Source organism: Nycticebus coucang, chromosome X, assembly GCF_027406575.1.
Source record: "Nycticebus coucang isolate mNycCou1 chromosome X, mNycCou1.pri, whole genome shotgun sequence".
NCBI classification, from domain to species: Eukaryota; Metazoa; Chordata; class Mammalia; order Primates; family Lorisidae; genus Nycticebus; species Nycticebus coucang.
In genome coordinates this window covers 111,386,427-111,405,684 of record NC_069804.1, presented here as the reverse complement: position 1 = coordinate 111,405,684, position 19,258 = coordinate 111,386,427, and the positions used below count along the sequence as shown (strand labels likewise).

The 19,258-nt window shown below is 43.4% G+C and overlaps 1 protein-coding gene across 2 annotated transcripts; it reads right to left on the bottom strand.

Annotated features, from left to right (window-relative positions):
* Positions 1-258: 258 nt before the first annotated feature.
* On the bottom strand, positions 259-17,991 carry TMEM35A (transmembrane protein 35A). 2 transcript variants are annotated; one of them, XM_053580549.1, is made up of 3 exons: positions 17,715-17,991; positions 1,682-1,999; positions 259-816 (listed from the first exon to the last, which is right to left on the bottom strand). In XM_053580549.1, exons 1-3 carry the CDS (start codon positions 17,832-17,834, stop codon positions 808-810), a joined length of 447 nt encoding a protein of 148 aa, XP_053436524.1. In that variant the 5' UTR covers positions 17,835-17,991; the 3' UTR covers positions 259-807. The 2 variants fall into 2 exon arrangements, with proteins under 2 accessions (XP_053436524.1, XP_053436523.1); XM_053580548.1 differs by having other exon boundaries at positions 259-1,999.
* Positions 17,992-19,258: the final 1,267 nt, after the last annotated feature.

Sequence of the window (19,258 nt, the reverse complement as noted above, 5' to 3'; positions counted from 1 at the left end):
CTAACTTCCTTTAGCATTACCCAATGAAGTGGAACTCCTCAGAACTGGAAAATGTATTGGGATCCTAATTTTGTGGCTTTCTGTCTTGTGTGCTAACATCATGAAAGTGTAGGAGAACTTAAATGAGATCGGAAAGTTGGTGACCTCATTAGTATATTAAGTGATATTCCCCCCCTTCCTCTCCTCCTGCATCCAGATTCAGAACAAGAGCCTGACTCCTTTGATTTCTTTCCAGATTTTAAGTTTTTGCCCAGTTTCCTCCAAATTTCAAAAATTTTTATTTCGAAAGAATGAGAGAAATAAGACACAATTATCAATTACCAAGAACAGTGACACTGAAGAAAATACAATAACAAGTACTCTCCCCACACACAACCCCCCACCCCTTCCCCCATCCCTGGCACAATAATATTAAAACCATCAAAGCACATCTAACAAGGAGAAACAGCAGTATGTAATGAAGAAAGCAAATTTTCATACTGGTCAATCCAACTAACCCATACCAAATGTCCTTCCCCCAGCTAAACTCCACCCACTGGAATGATAAAAAAGTGTACAGGAGATGACTTGGAACTCTGCTTACACTAGCAGAGTTTAGTGAACAATCAATAGGCATAAGTGAATCTGTTTGGCAAGGAAACACTAGATCCAGCTTGTCAAATTTCAGATGATTTCAGAGGACAGCTAAACTTTGAGATTCACAGACTTATAACAGGACTGATAACTGGTCCCTCAACCACACCAGTGGAGCAGCTGCCAAATCCTGGGTGGCTTCTGAGAATAGTGGAAGTAAGGCAGCTTTGGACTTCAGAAAATCTGAAAAAGATGACAAGTTTACTATTTAGTTTCAAACTATTGAGTAAAGGAGCTTAGTAGGTGGGTCTCCAACAAAAGCAAAGTGAAACTTTCTATTTTTTCACTTAAACAATTAAACTATCTGCTAACTGAATATGCCCCTTGTTTTAATTAAATTCAATATGGAGTGTTTAAAATTTAAACAACTCTTAGGGTAGAGGCTAATTCATTTTATATATAACTCAGTATCTCAAATTGACATAAATGTTTTTCCTAAAGTGGTGAGTTTTTTAGCTTAATCTGTTGAGGAATTCCCCCACTGTGGGAATAGGTCACTTGTTTCATACCAGAAGTAACAGGATTCTCTTTATAGGAGCTTTACTTTATTCTGTCTTTGCTGGAATCAACCTATAAAGAGAAGGATACTTGTGCAGGATTAGTTCAAGATCAGAGCTTTCTCCACACGTGAGTGAGTGCACACAGGCGCACACACACACAGTAGTTAATACATTTTCCCACATATAATCTCACAATCACATGCTTGCTGGAGTCCATCTCACAATTACACTTCCATAGTAGCCATATACATGTACATGCAGCAAGATGTGCGAATTGCCCCAGAGTGATTAAAGGTGGTGCACAAATGTCAATGTGGAGAAGTCATTTTAGGGTGTAGATGTACACAAGCCAATAGGGTCTTGCAGATTATATTTTTCCTTTCCCCAAGATAAATAAATCAAAAGAAAAACACACACTGACATCTTCCTGGGTGTCAAGGAGGCAAGTGCCTGAAAAGTCCACTTTTTGCACTTCTGCTTTCTTATGACACCTTCACTTTGCCCTGAGGGGCCTTCTCATATAAGGAAGGCTGCTCCTCAGCACTCACAGGCAAGGGCTTTTTCTCAGAAGACCGATCTTCAGGCTTGCGAGCAATCAGCAGGCGGCAGGTGAGCAGGATTCCAAACACCAGAGCATGGGCATAGCGTTTGAGAGGATCACCGACCAGCTGGTGGAAAAAGAGCACAGCCAACACCAGCAAGAGTAGGAAGAAGTTGGCCACATCTTTGGGACGCCCAGGCACAAGGGTCATGACGATGCCACAGGCCACCTCAAGGGCACCAATGCTTTTTCGGAGGAGAATGGAATTGATCCCCATTTTCTTCAGCAGAGGGAGAGCTCGGACATAGCTCTTGTAAGCGCGTTTCTAGAGTGGGAATATCATAAGGAAATCATTGCATTAACCATGATTTTAACATTCAAATGAAGTAAACACAAGCAGGGTCCTCCTTCCCTACTGTTCCCCTTCCACATCACCTAAGAGTGTCCCATTTTACAGTTTGTCCCCTAAATAAAAGTTGTAATTAAGACAAGAAAAAAAAGGCTTGGCACCAGTACACAGTGGTTACAGCACTGGCCACATGCACTGAGGCTGGCAGGTTCTAACCCTGCCTGGGCCAGCTAAACAACAATGACAACTGCAACCAAAAAATAGCTGAGCATTGTGGAGGGTGCCTGTATTCTCAGCTACTTGGGAGGCTGAGGCAAGACAATCACTTAAGCCAAAGAGTTTGAGGTTGCCGTGAGCTGTGACACTACAGTACTCTACCCAGGGTGACATAGTGAGACTGTCTAAAAAAAAAAAAAAAAAGACAAAAAAATTAATCAGCCTTGGCGCCAGTAGTCAGTGGTTAAGGACACCAGCCACATGCACCTGGGGTGGCAGGTTCGAACCCAGTCTGGGCCTGCTAAACAACAATGACAACTGCAACAAAAAAATAGCCAGGCGTTTTGGCAAGGCGCCTGTAGTCCCAGCCACTTGGGAGGCTGAGGCAAGAGAATTGCTTAAGCCCAAGAGTTTGAGGTTGCTGTGAGCTGTGACGCCATGGCACTCTATGGAGGGTGACATAGTGAGACTCTGTCTCAAAAAATAAAAATCAATCAGGCCAGGCACACTAGCTCATGCCTATAATCCCACATTCTGCGAGGCCTACGCAGATGGACTTCTTGAGCTTAGGAATTGGATACCAGCCTGAGCAAGAGCGAGACCCCCATCTCCACTGACAATGGAAAAACTAGCTAGGCTTTGTGGAGGGTGCCTCTAGTCTCAGCTATTGATGTGAGATGATTGCTTGACCCCAAGAGTTTGAGGTTGCTGTAAGCTATAACCGCACAGCACTCTACCCAGGTGACAGAGTAAGACTCTGTCTCTAATAAAAAAATAAAATAAAAGATCAATCAACTGGGATCCCTGCAGGTCAAACCTTAGTAGTATCACTGCTATGGTCTGAATGTTTGTGTCCCCCCAAAATCCATATATTGAGATCCTAACTCCCAAGGTGATGGTATTAGTAGGTGGAGTCTTTGGGATGTAATTAGGTCATGAGGGTGGAGCCTTCAAAATGGCATTAGTGCCTTTATAAAACAGTCCCCAGAGAGCTACCTTGCCCCTTCTCCCATGTCAGGACACAGCTACAAGGTGCCATCTGTGAAACAGAAGGTGGGCCCTCATTTGAAACTAAACTGCTGGGCAGCACCTGTGGCTCAAGGAGTAGGGTGCCGGTCCCATATGCCAGAGGTGGTGGGTTCAAACCTAGCCCTGGCCAAAAACCACAAAAAAAAAAAGAAACTAAACTGCTGATGCTTTGATTTTCAACTTCCCAGCTACTAAAGCTGTGAGAAATAAATGTCTGTTGTTTATAAGCCACCCAGTTTATGATATTTTGTGATAACAGTCAGAATGGATGGAGGTAAGCACCAATGGTAGTAAGCCAGAGAATTTCGCTTTACAGTTTTAAAAGTTTCTGACTATAAATCATAAGTAACATTAAGAATTCTTTAAAAATACATTGACTCCATAAAAACTGGCAAATGTTAGCCACATCCATATTTTCTAGTGCCTGTCTTGTCCAAACCCAGATGCATATGAATACCAAGCACAGTGAAACAAGGCAGGACACAGTATAGTAAAGCCTCACTTTTGGACTTCCCTAATTTGGAATCTGTGACATTTTAGAAAAGAGCTGAGCTGGAGTTTATATTTGCGCAACCTACAAAAATAAAAGTTTTTGCTGAGCAAATAGAAAACTTAAAATGTGGCTCGGCACCTGTAGCTCAGCAACTAGGGGGCCAGCCATATACACCAGAGCAGGCATGTCCGGACCCAGCCTGGGCCTGCCAAACAACAATGACAACTACAACCAAAAATACTTGGGCATTGTGGAGGGCACCTGTAGTCCCAGCTACTTGGGAGGCTGAGGCAAGAGAATCGCTTAAGCCCAAGAGTTTAAGGTTGCCATGAGCTCTGACGCCACGGCACTGTACCGAGGGTGACATAGTGAGACTCTGTCTCCAAAAAAAAAAAAAAGAAAAGAAAAGAAAACTTAAACTGTATGGAAATATAAACACCTTATATATCTTTTTAATTTTTTTTCATTTATTTTATTTTATTTTTTTTTTAGAGACAGAGCCTCGCCTTATTGCCCTTGGTAGAGTGCCGTGGCATCACAGCTCACAGCAACCTCCAACTCCTGGGCTTAGGTGATTCTCTTGCCTCAGCCTCCCAGTCCCTCCTCAGCTGGGACTACAGGCACCCACCAAAACGACCAGCTATTTTTTTGTTGCAGTTTGGCTGGGGCCCGGTTCGAATCTGCCACCCTCAGTATATGGGGCCGATGCCCTACCCACTGAGCCACAGGCACTGCCCAACACATATTATACATAGGCAATACAAAGATGAATAAGACAGGATCAAAAAGGTCTTGATCACTTGGACTTTATCTAACAAATGCAAACAATGTAACTAATCATTTGTACCCTTATATCAATCTGAAATTAAAAAAAAAGAAGCAGCAGCAGCTGTTGGTCAGCCTGGTACGGTGGCTCACATCTGTAATCCTAGCACTCTGAGAGCCTGAGGTAAGAGAATCACTTGAGCTCAGGAGTTGAAGACCAGCCTGAACAAGAGTGAGACCCCATCTCTAATAAAAATAGAAAAATTAGCCAGGTGTGGTAGAGGGGCACCAGTAGTCCCACCTACTCAGGAGGCTGAGGCAGAAGATCACTTGAGCTCAGGAGTTTGAGGTTGCTGTGAGCTAGGCTAATGACATGGCACTCTAGCCTGGTCAACAAAGTAAGACTCTGCCTTAAAAAAAAAAAAAAGAAAAGAAAGGAAAAGGAAAGAAGCTCTTGGTCTACTACAGAGAAATAGATATGCAAATAGCATTATAAAAAGCAGCACACTTAGTGGTATATAATAGAAGTCTATACAAGATCCAACAGTAGCCCAAAGGCAAACATCATAGGACAGAGTAGGGAGTCACTGTATATATCACAAAGCAATAGAATTATATTGACCTGAGAGTAATAGATCATTCATATTGTTACTATTCAGATTGACCTGATCCTCATTTTTAAGTAAATTGATAAGATTTTATCAAGTATCTTATTGTATTGGCCCACTGCTTTGTTTTCATTAAGTATCCATTCATTCAACATTTCTTTCTTTTTTTTTTTTTTGAGACAGTCTCACTATGTCACCCTCAGTAGAGTGCTGTGGCATCATAGCTTACAGCAACCTCTAACTCTTAGGCTCAAGTGATTCTCTTGCCTCAGCCTCCCAAGTAGCTGGGACTATAGGCACCCACCACAACACACAGCTATGTTTTTGTTGTAGTTGTCATTTTTGTTTGGCAGGCCCAGTCCAGGTCCGAATCCACAAGCTCCAGTGTATGTGGCCAGTGCCCTAGTCGCTGAGCTACAGGCGCAGAGACCATTCAACATTTCTTGAGTGCTTCCTTGTGCTAGGCACTATACTAGGTACTCTGGATATAAACATCAATCATTCACAGCTTTAAGTTTATAAGGAGAAGAACAGATATGCAAATACATAAGTGCAATAAGGTGTTAGGAGTGATGAATAAAATTATGTAGCACATTAATAGAGGTCCATGAGAGGAAGTGGTCAAATCTCCCTGGATGATGACAGAAAATCAAGAGAGGAATTTTAAAAGAAAAGCAGGTGTTCCTAAGATCAATAATGGAAGGACAATTGCAGGCAGAGGAAGCTGGATGAGTAAAGATCCTAAAGCACAGGTTCGGCACCTGTCGCTCAGTGGCTAGGGCACCGGCTGCGTAGACCAGAGCTGGCAGGTTCAAACCAGCGGGGGCCTGCCAAACAACAATGACAACTACAAAAAAAAAAAAAATAGCCAGGCATTGTGGCAGGTGCCTGTAGTCCCAGCTACTTGAGAGGCTGAGGCAAGAGAATCGCTTAAGCCCAGGAGTTTGAGGTTGCTGTGAGCTGTGACGCCATGGCACTCTACCAAGGGCGACATAGTGAGACTCTGTCTCAAAAAAAGAAAAAAGATCAGGTGGCGCCTGTGGCTCAAAGGAGTAGGGCGCCGGCCCCATATACTGGAGGTAGTGGGTTCAAGCCTGACCCCAGCCAAAAACTGCAAAGAAAAAAAAAAAAAAAAGATCCTAAAGCACAAAATAGACTGGTGTACTACAAATACTGCCTCAGTTCAACATAGGTTGTAGAAGTGATAAAGAAAGGTCAGATGTCAAACAGGAAAGGTATATATGAAAAAGACTGTGGACACAGATCGGTTGTGCTATGAAGCTGGACTTTGTTCTTTTTTTTTTTTCAATGTCACAAAACAATGTTTTATTTCTTTAAATACTTTTAAGACAGGGTCCAGGATGGCCTCCTGGGCTCAGGCAACCCCCAGTAATGCCCGTCTGTGCAGAAGGCTTATGGGGTGGAGAGGGCCTGGCAGGTAACAAAGTGGAAGAAACCCAGGCCAGACCTAAGTGAAGCTCAGGAGGTCAGAATGGGAAGCTGTTTGGGGGCACTGTTGAATCCATCCTTCTAAGTGGAAACAAGTTGCTCTTGTGATGCCAGTGCTGGACTTTGTTCTATAAGCCATAAGGAACAACATAATCAATTTGCTTTTAAGGAAGGACCTTTGAAAATAGTGCAGAGATGAGCGGCGCCTGTGGCTCAGTCGGTAGGGCGCCAGCCCCATATACTGAGGGTGGCGGGTTCAAACCCGGCCCCGCCCAAACTGCAACCAAAAAATAGCCGGGCGTTGTGGTGGGCGCCTGTAGTCCCAGCTGCTCGGGAGGCTGAGGCAAGAGAATCGGCGTAAGCCCAAGAGTTAGAGGTTGCTGTGAGCTGTGTGAGGCCACGGCACTCTACCAAGGGCCATAAAGTGAGACTCTGTCTCTACAAAAAAAAAAAAAAAAAAAAAAGAAAAGAAAATAGTGCAGAGAATAGATTTGGAAGGAATGCCTAGAGTCAAGGAAATCAGGTAAGAGACCTGGACTAGCCAAATGACAGTGAAAATGAAGGGAAGGGGACAGAGCTGAGGATAATCTTAAAGCAAAATCAACAGAATTTGCTGTCTTGCTGGCCATGGACACCATGAGAAATGAAGAGTGAAGTAAGATTCTCAGATCTGTCACTTGGGTGCCTGGAGAGACAGGCGTTACCATTCTACAAAGGTCTATATCAGAAGGTACAGTTTTGGGGGTGTTTAGGGGGGTAACAAGAATCAGGAAAAAATAAGAAACCCAATGTGCAGGGTTTTTAAGTTGAAGTATCTCTAAAACATCCAAGTGGAGATGACCAGTAGGCAGCTCAGTAAGAGAAGTCTGGGTTAAAAGAGAGAGAATGGATGGATAGTCACCAGTGTGCCTAAGAAGGGTATACATGATGGGGAAAGTGTGACAGACAATTAAGAAATGGGGGAAAAAAGAGAATCTACAAAGCATGTAGAGAAAAGAACGGTCAGAAAAGCAAAAGGAAAACCAGGAAAGATGGAGTCATGGACACTAGGAAGAGTAGTCCCAGCTAATTGGGAGGTGGAGGCAGGAGAATCGCTTGAGCCCAAGAGTTGGAGGTTGCCGTGAGCTGTGATGCCACAGCTCTCTACCCAGGGTGACAGCTTCAGGCTCTGTCTCACAAAAAAAAAAAAAGAAGAAGAAGAAGAAGAAGGAAATGGTCAAAAGTACCAAATGCAGCCGGGGGAGGTGGCTCACACCTGTAATCCTAGCTTTCTGGGAAGCCAAGGCAGGTGAACTGTTTGAGCTCAGGAGTTCAAGACCAGCCTGAGCAAGACAAAGACCCTGTCTCTACTAAAAATAGAAAAAACTAGCTTGGTGTCATGGTACATGCCTGTAGTCCCAGCTACTTAGAAGGCTGAGGCAAGAGTTTGAGGTTGCTGTGAGCTATGACTCCATGGCATTCTAGCTTGAGGCAACAGTGTGGACTGTCTCAAAAAAAAAAAAAAACTGGCCAGGCACACTGGCTCACACCTGTATCCTAGCACTCTAGGAGGCAGAGGCAGGTAGATTGCCTGAGCTCAGGAATTTGAAAACAGCCTGAGCTAGAGCAAGACCCCATCTCTAAAAACAGCTGGGGTGGGCGGTGCCTGTGGCTCAGTGTGTAGGGCACCGGTCCCATATACTGAGGGTGGTGGGTTCAAACCCAGCCCCAGCCAAAGTGCAACCAAAAAGTAGCTGGGCGTATGGCAGGCACCTGTAGTCCCAGCTACTTGGGAGGCTGAGGCGAGAGAATCGCCTAAGCCCAGGAGATGGAGGTTGCTGTGAGCTGTGACGCCACAGCATTCAACCGAGGGTGATGAAGTGAGACTCTGTCTTTAAAATATATAAATAAATAAATAATCAAAACAGTTGGGAGGGTGGCACCTGTGGCTCAGTGAGTAGGGTGCCGGCCCCATATACTGAGAATGGCAGGTTCAAACCTGGCCCCGGCCAAACTGCAACAACAACAAAAAAAATAGCCAGGCATTGTGGCAGGCACCTGTAGTTCCAGCTACTCTGGAGGCTGAGGCAAGAAAATCGCCTCAGCCCAAGAGCTGGAGGTTGCTGTGAGCTGTGATGCCACAGCACTGTACCGAGGGTGACAAAGTGAGACTCTGTCTCTAAAAAAAAAACAGCTGGGAGTGTGGCAGGCACCTGTAATCTCAGCTACTCGGGAGGCTGAGGCAAGAGGATTACTTGAGCCCTAGAGTTTGAGGTTGCTGTGAGCTATGAAACCATGGCTCTCTAGTGAGGGCAAGAAAGTGAGACTCTGCCCCCCAAAAAGAAAAGTGCCAAATGCATGACAAGTATTTTAAAAATGAGGCAGACACGGCTCGGCGCCTGTGGCTCAAGCAGGAGCTGGTGGGTTCAAATCCAGCCCTGGGTAGCCAAACAACAATGACGGCTGCAACCAAAAAATAGCCGGGCATTGTGGTGGGCGCCTGTAGTCCCAGCTACTTGGGAGGCATAGGCAAGAGAATCGCTTGAGCCCAGGAGCTGGAGGTTGCTGTGAGCTGTGATGCCATAGCACTCTACCCAGGATGACAGCTTGAGGCTCTGTCTCAAAAAAAAAAAAAAAAATCAGGCAGACAGCCAACTTGACCTCTCAGAAGCATCTGGCACTTAAAATAGTGTTCACACACTCTAGATTTGGAACAAATGTTAAGTCATTTCTTTCACATCTGGACAAGTGAATGCACCTTTATTCATGGATTAATTATCATAAGTGGCACAGGATAATCCTCTATGAGGACTGTTAAAAGACTAACGGTTTAATAAAAAAAAAAAAAGCGTGTTTTTGGATCTAAACAGACTTGGTGTCAAATCCCAGCTCTGCTAGTTTCCAGTTGGGTGTTCACAAGCAAATTATTTGACCTTTTAGAACCTCATTTTCCTGAGCAAGACATGGACAAAAGTGAAGTAAATGAGGTTATTTGCTTTGGGTGGAAATTTTAAGAGGGTACCACAAACACTCATTAATTAAGGTAAATAATACCCATGACAAACAAATATCAAAGTGACACATGAGCCTCCCTTTGTCGCCCTTGGGTAGAGTTCTGTGGCGTTATAGCTCACAGCAACCTCAAACTCTTGGGCTGAAGCAATCTTCTTGTCTCAGCTCCTCAGCAGCTGGAACTACAGGTGCCCACCACAATGCCCAGAGACAGGGGTCTCAATCTTGCTCAGGCTGGTCTTCAACTCCTGAGCTCAGGCAATGCACTCACCTCAGCCTCCCAGAGTGCTAGGATTTCAGACATGAGCCACCATACCTGGCTCTAAATATCAAAATTTTAAATAAAGACAAGCTTCAACTTGGCACTTCCATGACCCTGCTTCACTCACCTCTCCCTAACCCCCACCCTGTCAGACTGTCTATTTAAAATTTTATCTACTCCCTACCCTGTTCCTGTGCTTATAAGGAAATACAAAATGTTAATTCTTCCTCCCTCCTGCTTAGGTTAAATCAGAGATTTTTTAAAATTTTTATATTTCATATTTTTAATATTTTGGGTTTTTTTTTTGGCCAAGGCTGGGTTTGAACCCACCACCTCCGGCATATGGGGCCAGTGCCCTACTTGAGCCACAGGCGCCGCCCTAAATCAGAGATTTTTTAGAGGAAAATTAGGAGATCCGTTGGCCAGTAGGCAGAGTAAAATCCTGGGCTAAAAGGACCCAGATCCTGTGGAGCACAGCAGAGCTAATCTGAGGGTTAGAGTACCTGATGCTGGTGAGAAGCCCTGAAAACATACCACCTGCCTGTTACTTCCAGCCCTTCACTCTGATGAGAGTAGCTGGGAAACCTTAGGGAATGGAATCTAGACTCAGTAGGCTTTGGGAAAACTTTTAAGTAAGGGCCATTTCTTTTTTTTTTTTTTTTTTGTAGAGTCAGAGTCTCACTTTATGGCCCTCGGTAGAGTGCCGTGGCCTCACACAGTTCACAGCAACCTCCAACTCCTGGGCTTAAGCGATTCTCTTGCCTCAGCCTCCCGAGTAGCTGGGACTACAGGCGCCCGCCACAACGCCAGGCTATTTTTTGGTTGCAGTTTGGCCGGGGCCGGGTTTGAACCCGCCACCCTCAGTATATGGGGCCAGTGCCTTACCGACTGAGCCACAGGCGCCGCCCAGTAAAGGGCATTTCTAATTAGCAACACAAAGTTTCTCAAGAGGCAGTTTCTACATCCTAAGTGTAAGTGTCTGATGTGATGAACAAAGGAGGCAAGGTAAGCTTCTTAGTCGGTTCAGAGCCAAGACTTCCAGATGCTGGCTGAGTGGCTTCTGGAAAAGCTACTTTTTTGCCTAGGACTAACAACCCATCATTCAAGAATAGATTCTTATCCATACTATAGTGAAATGTTTTTCAAACTTTATCTCACAGCACACTGAACCTATAGTTAAACTTCCATGGCACACTTAAATTATGTTGATTTTAAAAAGAGTAAAAAGAAAAGACTATACTTACTGTGCTTTAAATTTCTTTTGAAAATAAATTAATTAATGATCTTTAAAATTTTTTGTGGCACACCTGTTGAAAATCATTGCTATGGTGGAATCTGTATCCTAGGATCAAACTCCAGGTCTTTAAATTAAGTTCCTGCCACTTCAGTGATTTTTTTTTTCTCCATTTGGTTTAAGTGCATATTACTTTTTCAGTTGTTTAGTAAACCTCTTAAACTGCAGCTGTGGATATTTCTATGCAGCTGTTACCGCTTTCTTTCCTTCTTTTCTCATGAGGAAACTGCATATGGATAAGCCATTTTATCAAATCTTTAGTTCAAAGCTGAATGGGTACAGATAGGATTTATTCTCTAGGACTTCAGACAGAGAATGTTTAGTTTATTAGAGATGGGTCTAAACTTGGATTGGTCTTGCAACATTATAGGAAGCCATTTATTGTTCTCCTGTGGAGTAGGATGGAGACATCAAAAGAGTCCTATTATTGCCAGCTTCCTCATTATGCTTGTTCCAGGCCACCTCAAGTTTAACAATAGACGGGTCACATGTCTTGAGTCTATAGTGTCTAGGTCTCTTAAGACTTTAATTGTACTTATAGTAAGAATAGAGTTGACAGATTCACTTCCTAAAAGACTCTTGGAATACACTTTATTAGGTCTGTTTTCTTTCCATTGCAATGACCCGGACTCTGAAACCATAGTTTTCTTATAGGGAAAGGAGGCAGGAAAGAGAAGGGTTTAAGCAAATCAAAGGCAATCATCCAGCAATATCCTTAGACTGATTCTTAAATTGAATTCCAGTTTCAGTTTTGCCCCTAAATTGCTTGGAGAAAATTACTAAGTATTTTGTAAATTAAATGAGTATTTTGGAGATTTAGTCAAAGAATCAAAGTGTCATAAGATCAACTGAGGGACACATAGACACATCTTATTACTAATGAACCACGCAATTAGAAATCCATACATTTGCAAGCCACAGTAATTATTTTAATAATACCTATGAATCAAGCAGGTCCATTCTGTGGTATGAGGACATGTGATTTAGAAATGAGTCAAAAGCATATGGAGCATTTCTTTAGTCACACTTTTTGTCACTTATTATTCACAATACCCCAAGGTCTATTATTTCATATTAATGACATTAAACTTGAACAGCTCAAAACTATCAAATAATCAAATAATATTCATCTTCGATCATACTTGATAATTGACACAAGCCAGCTAACAGGACAAAATGGGAACAGGGCAAATGCTTTAGTCCACTTAAAGTTCACTTACACCAATTAGGTAAAAAAAGAAATTGGCTAGTATACTGTATAATTCCACTTACACACAGTTCAAAATCAGGTAAGACTAACTTATGTTGTTAGAAGTCAGGATAGTAATTACCCTTGGAGACAGTAGTAAATGGAAGGGCATGAGAGAGGTTGCTGGGTTCTGTTCATGTGCTAGTTACATGAGAGGTATTCTAAAAATTCCTTGAGCTGTACACTTATATGCATGTTTCAGTATAAAACTTCAATCAAACGTACAGGGGAAAACTATTTGAAAATAGAAGGGAGAACTGACAAAAATATATTTTGGCTAAAAATCTTGGCCTGGTTGCTAATCTTAAACCATAAAGCCTACATAAAAGCTGCAAAATTTACTGACTCATGTATGTTTTCTCTGAATCTCTATAGGAAATAGAGCTACATGTGAATTATATATAATTGTTTAAATGCAATAAAGAGCCATCACGTTTAATTGCCAATTTATCAATTTATCAATGATAAATACTTTGTAAGCAATTCTACTTCCACTGCCATATAATGTCCACCTAAAGAGGAAGCTGGCAAGCCTGGTACTACTAACCAGGACTGAATCTTAGGCAGAAGAGTCTGACTCCTGCTGTCAGTCAAAGGTCACTCTGAAACTCAGCTGTTGGCCATGGTGAGAAGCTACAAGCTCCCTGACTTAAGCTCCAAATGTGTAGAAGTAGTTTAGCTTGTGATGGCAGGCTGTGTGAACAAAGCAGTCACTTCACATCTCAGGGTCTCAGTTTCTTTTCTAAAGGAATAAACATACTGTGCCACCTCAAAGAGCAGTCAAGGCTGGTCTCAAACTCCTGGGCTCAGGCTATCCTCCCATGTCAGCCTCCCAAAATGCTGGGATTACTAGAGTGAGCCATGGCCCTTAAAGAGTAGTCTATAAGCATTAGTGAATTTTATGTTATTACCTACTTGAAAAGCAATTAATGGAAGTAATTGGGAGCTTAAAAGATTACTTATGAACATTAAATAAACTGCGCAAACATGTTGGGAGTGTTTCCTAAAGTTTACACAAACAGGAGAGCACTGAATGGCGCAGTGGCTCATGGCTGTAATCCTAGCACTCGGGGAAGCCAGGGCGGGTGGATTACTTGAGCTCAGGAGTTTGAGACCAGCTTGAGCAAGAATGAGACCCCCCACCATCTCTACTAAAAATAGAAAAAATTAGGCAGATGTTGTGGCAGGTACCTGTAGTCTCAGCTACTCAGGAGGCTGGGGCAAGAGGATTTCTTTAGCCCAAAGAGTTTGAGGTTGCTGTGAGCTATGATGATGCCATAGCACTCTAACCTGGGATGGTGAGAGTCTGTCTCAAAAAACAAACAAGCAAACAAACAAACAAACAAAAACAGGAGAGCATTTAACTACAGATGAGCAAATCAATCAAATTAACAAACATTCCCTATCAGGGGATGCAAAGAATCATTGACTTGCCCATCTTCTTCAGGGCCAAAATCCCTTGGATTTATTGTGACAGCATTTTGGCATGTTCTTACCTGTCTTTGTGTGGCCTCCTGTGTTTACGGGATGAAAACTCTACCACAAAAAGCTGAATATCAAATTTATAGCAAGTCAATATTCATGTGTTCTCAGGCCAGAAGCACAGGAAACTGCTAACCAGCACTTGTTAAGTGCTGTCTCCCAATTTCAAGTGAATTGATGGAGGCATTTAGTCAAGGGAGTGGCCAGTAAGGTTGAATTCACATGGGATTTAGAGTACTCCATAATCATACTTGCTAAATCTGGAGGTGGTATGGGACAACACATGCCAAACAGACTATTCAGAAATGCATCTGGACATTCTACACGGGATCCACTGTGCATTACAAAGCAGCAAGTGTGGATTTTTCAATATTAGCTGATTGCATAAAGATCTGTTCATGAGGGCACATGAAAATAGCATCTTTGTTCTTCTACATGCTTGATTTTGATCCCTTAAATTGGCCATTCAAATTAGTTAGAAAACCACTGCATAAAATAGAATTACTTATCATAATCACCTTACCCAGAGCATTTCTTGATCACCTACTATAGTGAACACTGTACCAGATACCTTTACATGTCATTTCAGTCAATATTTACAACCTTCTGAGGTTTCTTATCCTCATTTTATGAATAAAGAAACTGAAACACCAAGTGTACCAGGACCTAAATCCAAGCCTGTGTAACTCCAAAGCCTATACTCTTTCCACTAACCTTTCCTGGCTTCTCCAGTAGAGGCAGAAGAAAAATTCATAGCTATTTGTCTGGTTTTTATCAGTGATTCCCAATGGAAAGGATAAAACCTAAGCATAACACTAAGAGTTTTAGAACAGGAATAAAAGAATAGTTGGCAGAAAAGAAAAAAAAATCTAAATTTGAAAAATTGGTTTTAAAGTAAAAGAAAACCCCCAAATATGGATTGGGCAGTTACACTGGTACAAAAAGGGAAGAAGAATGTGTCAGATATTTTCAAGAATCAGTATAGATTCTAGCATCTATAAAAACTCAACAGTTTTAACCATAATGACCCCCTTCCTGGGATTACTGAGGCATGGACTTGGTTTCTAACCTCTGCTTTGATAGCTTATCCTACCAGCCTTGGATAAGTCATTAAATTTGCTCTGCTTCAATTTATCCATCACTAAAATAACTAATAAAATAAATCTACCTCCCAGAGATGTTTTAGAGAACAAATAATCTTAATAACAAGAACAATACTTTGAGATCTTAAAAGAAATGCCACTACAGTCGATACATGACTAACCCCACCAATGCAGAGTAATCATTCCTAAATGGAAAACAGAAAATCCTAGATAATCATCCCAGCTGATGCAGGGTTGAGGTTCTGAGGGACTTGTGGTCCTCTTCTAAAAAGCAATAAATGGCTACTGAACTGCATAATCAGGAACCAACCAGAGAAATCTGAAGGGTGGTGACTAGTTCAAGGCAATGCTACATCAACTCATTCACCCATCTATTCCATAAACATATTGAGCACCTTCTTTGTGCTAGAACTGAAATTTCTTCCCTTCCTAGGAGTTCAAGGATAAAGTTGGTGCCATGATCGTATAGTGGTTAAATTAAAAAATAAAATAAAATAAAAAGAATAAAGTTGGGCTAACCAGGCACTATGCAGTAGGCTTTATGCTAGAGAGCCATCTCTGGTCTATGGCCGGATGCTCGATGCAGGAGGGGACCCTGGAAAAGAGCAGTCTGAAAATCCTCTTCAAGCTTCAAACCAGTGTGATGCCTACCTCCTAGTTAGTCTTTCCATTCCCTCCAGATGCCCCTGAGCACAGAAGTACAGAAGTGTGTACACATGCACATACATACACAATGGTTCTATACTAATTAATGTATTAGATTATACTTATTTAGATATGTTCCTATGTATGATATGAAATCTTCATATTTGTTTCTTCTGCCTTTCATTAGGTTACAATAGACAGCTCCATTCCCTAGAAGAAGCCTACTGTAAACCCATTTGTGGCAGGTCCTCATCTTAAGCTCCTGCCAAGCTCGTAGGAAGCTTCCCGGTGACTCCATCTTAGTTGGATTGCCTACAGAGCCTAACACTGTAGGGTACAGCTTGGAGGGACTCTAAAGCAGCTGACCAGGGTCTGGAGGGCAGGGAGTATACTAAAGAAAGGTACTATGTCCCTGAGGCAAGGGAAAGCTTACAAATGCTATGGTGCACACACACAAATATATAAAATACCCATATAAAAAGTAAAGCAAGAACATATTTATTTATTTATACTTTTAACACCAAACTACTACTGCCAAGGCAAAAATATAGTGCCATTTCCCCTCCGTCCTGTCTTTCTGCCCAAAACTCTTCAAGCCCTTAGGTCGCTTCTGCTACCCCACCCGGCCCCTCCTCTCCCCAATGGAGGCTGCCTTGGATACTCATTTTGACCTGATTTCAATTCCATCTGGTCAAACATGCTGGGAGGAGGGGCGGGGAGGAGAAGTATATTAGGATTTGCTACTGGGGCCAGACCTAAACGCTCGAGTCCCAGCCACCCTCCCCCACCCCAGGGTGATCCTGTGGTACGGAAGAAACAGAAAGCTCCAGCTCAAACCCCAAGACAGAAGCCAGAGATGCCTGAAAACATTTTCTGAATGTCCACAATTTTCCAGTCTCCATCCGTTTGCAGCTCACGTTAAGGGGCCCTGGAAAGCTCTGCAGTGGCTTCAAGAGAGCTATTAATTTCTCTTAACATGTGAAGCTATTCCTCCCTGCCTCAGCTCTAACAGGGAGTCCCTTTTGCCTCTTTTTTCTCTCTTCTCTTCTGTTCCTCCCCTAAGCTCCTTTCCTTCTTGACCTTGAGAGTCCAGTAATGTGCTCCCTCTCATTACTGGCAGTCTGGCACAGGCTTCCAGAAACAAGGTCCCTTCAGCTGGGGTGGGGAAACGAAGAGGCAAGTGACGGGGTGAGACCAGAGACGGAAAATGCTGGAAACATCCCTTGCTACCTTCTAGTATTCCACAGCATAAGAGCAAGTCCTCATCACGCCCAACTGGGGAAAGCAGCCCAGCCCCCAGGTTGCAGAGATGTTTTGGCTGGTCACCTTTGGTGATTCCAACTCTGCAGAGGGGAAAACCTGCAGAGGGCCTGGCCTTGGGTGTCCACAGGAGGCAATGTGGAAATTATGGACTGTTTTGCAAGAGAGGAAAGGCAGACTTTAAAGATTTTGCAAATTAGCCTACACACAAAACAAAATAAAACAAAACATCCAGGTCTCCTCTGAGAGAAGAGGAAGAAGCAGGAGCTTAATGACCTTTATTTGGGCCACCACTGCTTTGTCTTAAGGATCCAAATGCATAACCAAGCAGCTAGAGGAATACTATCAGCTCTGCCTGGGACAAGGAATTCCTACCCAGCCCCTACAAATTGCTTGTTTTAGTAGCCCATTCACCCCAGCTCTTTCCCTCTGTCCCCTTTGTTCTGCCCTAAAATAAATAAACTCTCCAGCTTGCTAAACTCTTAGCTCTGAGGGAAAGAATCATACTTGCAGATTGGTTGCCCAGACTTTGGGTGTGTGCTGGAAAGAGGGTAGGGCTCCTGCCAATGACAGGTACTGCAGGTCTCAGCCTTAAGCTTTACCTAGGGCTAGGGGTACTCGCTGGGCAGCCCCTCCCCCAACTGGCATTCCGTAGCTCCAGAACAGCATACCCAACAAATGAAAGCGCTCTTGCCCAGATGCTCCTTCTGAGCTGCAAAGTTGTTGGGGAGAAAGAAGGGTCCGGGGTCGGGTAGGGGTTAAGGGGTTGGGACCGGAGACTGAGAAGGAAAGAAGTCCTCAGTCCCATGGGGGTGCGCTCCTCGTCGCCCGTTCGCTTCACTTACCATCTCACTGTAGGCATCCTTGCTGAGCCTGGGAGTCAATTTGATGGTCCCCATGAAAACAAAGAAGAGTCCCAGGGCCACTGAGAGGGCCACGATAGTTACGGTTCTAGGGGATGCCATGAGGGTCACCAAGGCGGGTCCCAACTAATCCTTTTGCTTTGCGCACCGGCTCTGTCCAAGGCGCAGGCAGTTAGCACAGGGAGAGCAGGAGGGACGCTGCGGAGGCAGCAGGCAGCTAGAATGACAAAGGGAGAGGAGGGAGCTCGAGAGAAAAATTGAGAGATCGAGATTCAACCCCTCTCACTACAACTATCGCTGGGTCCTAATGCCCTACGCTTGCTCCTCACAGGCCAAAAAAGTCTCGAAGTTAAAGGAAGCCCTCAGCTGAGAAAGAAACTTCAAATCTTTTTAAATGGGGAGAAGGTAGATTGTGCTTTGAGTTCAATCACTGAGCTGCCCCCAGAATGGAGAATTAGGTAAAATGGCTTTTTTACCGCTTCCCATCCAGTGCACTTTTCATCTCCCCGCTTTCACCTGTCTGTCCTCTTTCAGTTATTCCCTCTCTTTTTCTCACCTCTCCCTTTCTGGGCCCCTTTCCTTTCCTTCAATCAAAACATTAGTTCTTGGAAAGTTGTTGGTTTCTGAAGTTGGTAGCTGTTCAAAGACAAAACTTCAAAGGTGTCAGGCTTGATTGCTACCCCAAGAGGCTTTATCTTCCTCTTCCTCAAAAACTTTTAGTGGCTCCAGTGCCCAGTGGTGAACTGTAAAATTTTTAAATTGGCATTCAAGCCCCTTAGCGTTTTGACCCTTATCTCTCTTTGGAGATTTAACTTGCAATAGCTCCACTGCCAGGTGCCACCCCTATCTATCTACTCCTGGCCCCATACAACCTGAGCCTTCTCTCTTTTCCTACATTTGATGCCCCATATTTTGATCCTCCCATCATACTTTATTAGCATTCAACATTTTCTTCAACATAATCTCCTCCATAAAGTCTTTTCTGGCTCATTCCCGGCTGGATGTAATTTCTCTCTCCTCCAATTTTCTATAACAATAACGAATATTTTTGTTCACTGTTTACTAGGTATTAGACACTGATATTAACTTATCTCTATTTTTTCCAGCAATAGTTATGCTTTATTAAAAGTGTCATTTAATTGTTAAAGCAGTACTTTGGGCTAGGTATTAGTCTTCATGTTTTGGATGGAAACATTGAGGTTCACGGAAGTTAAGTAACTTGCCAAAGAGTATCCAGTGAGTAAGTGGAGAGCCAGGATTCAAACCTAGGCAGTTGGCTCAGTGCCTGTAGCTCAAGCGGCTAAGGTGCCAGCCACATACACCAGAGCTGGCGGGTTCAAATCCAGCCCAGGCCTGCCAAACAACAATTGACAACTAGAACCAAAAAATTGCCTGGCGTTGTGGTGGGCGCCTGTAGTCCCAGGTACTTGGGAGGCTGAGGCAGGAGAATTGCTTGAGCCCAGGAGTTGGAGGTTGCTGTGAGCTGTGATGCAACAGCACTCTATCTAGGGCGACAGCTTGAGGCT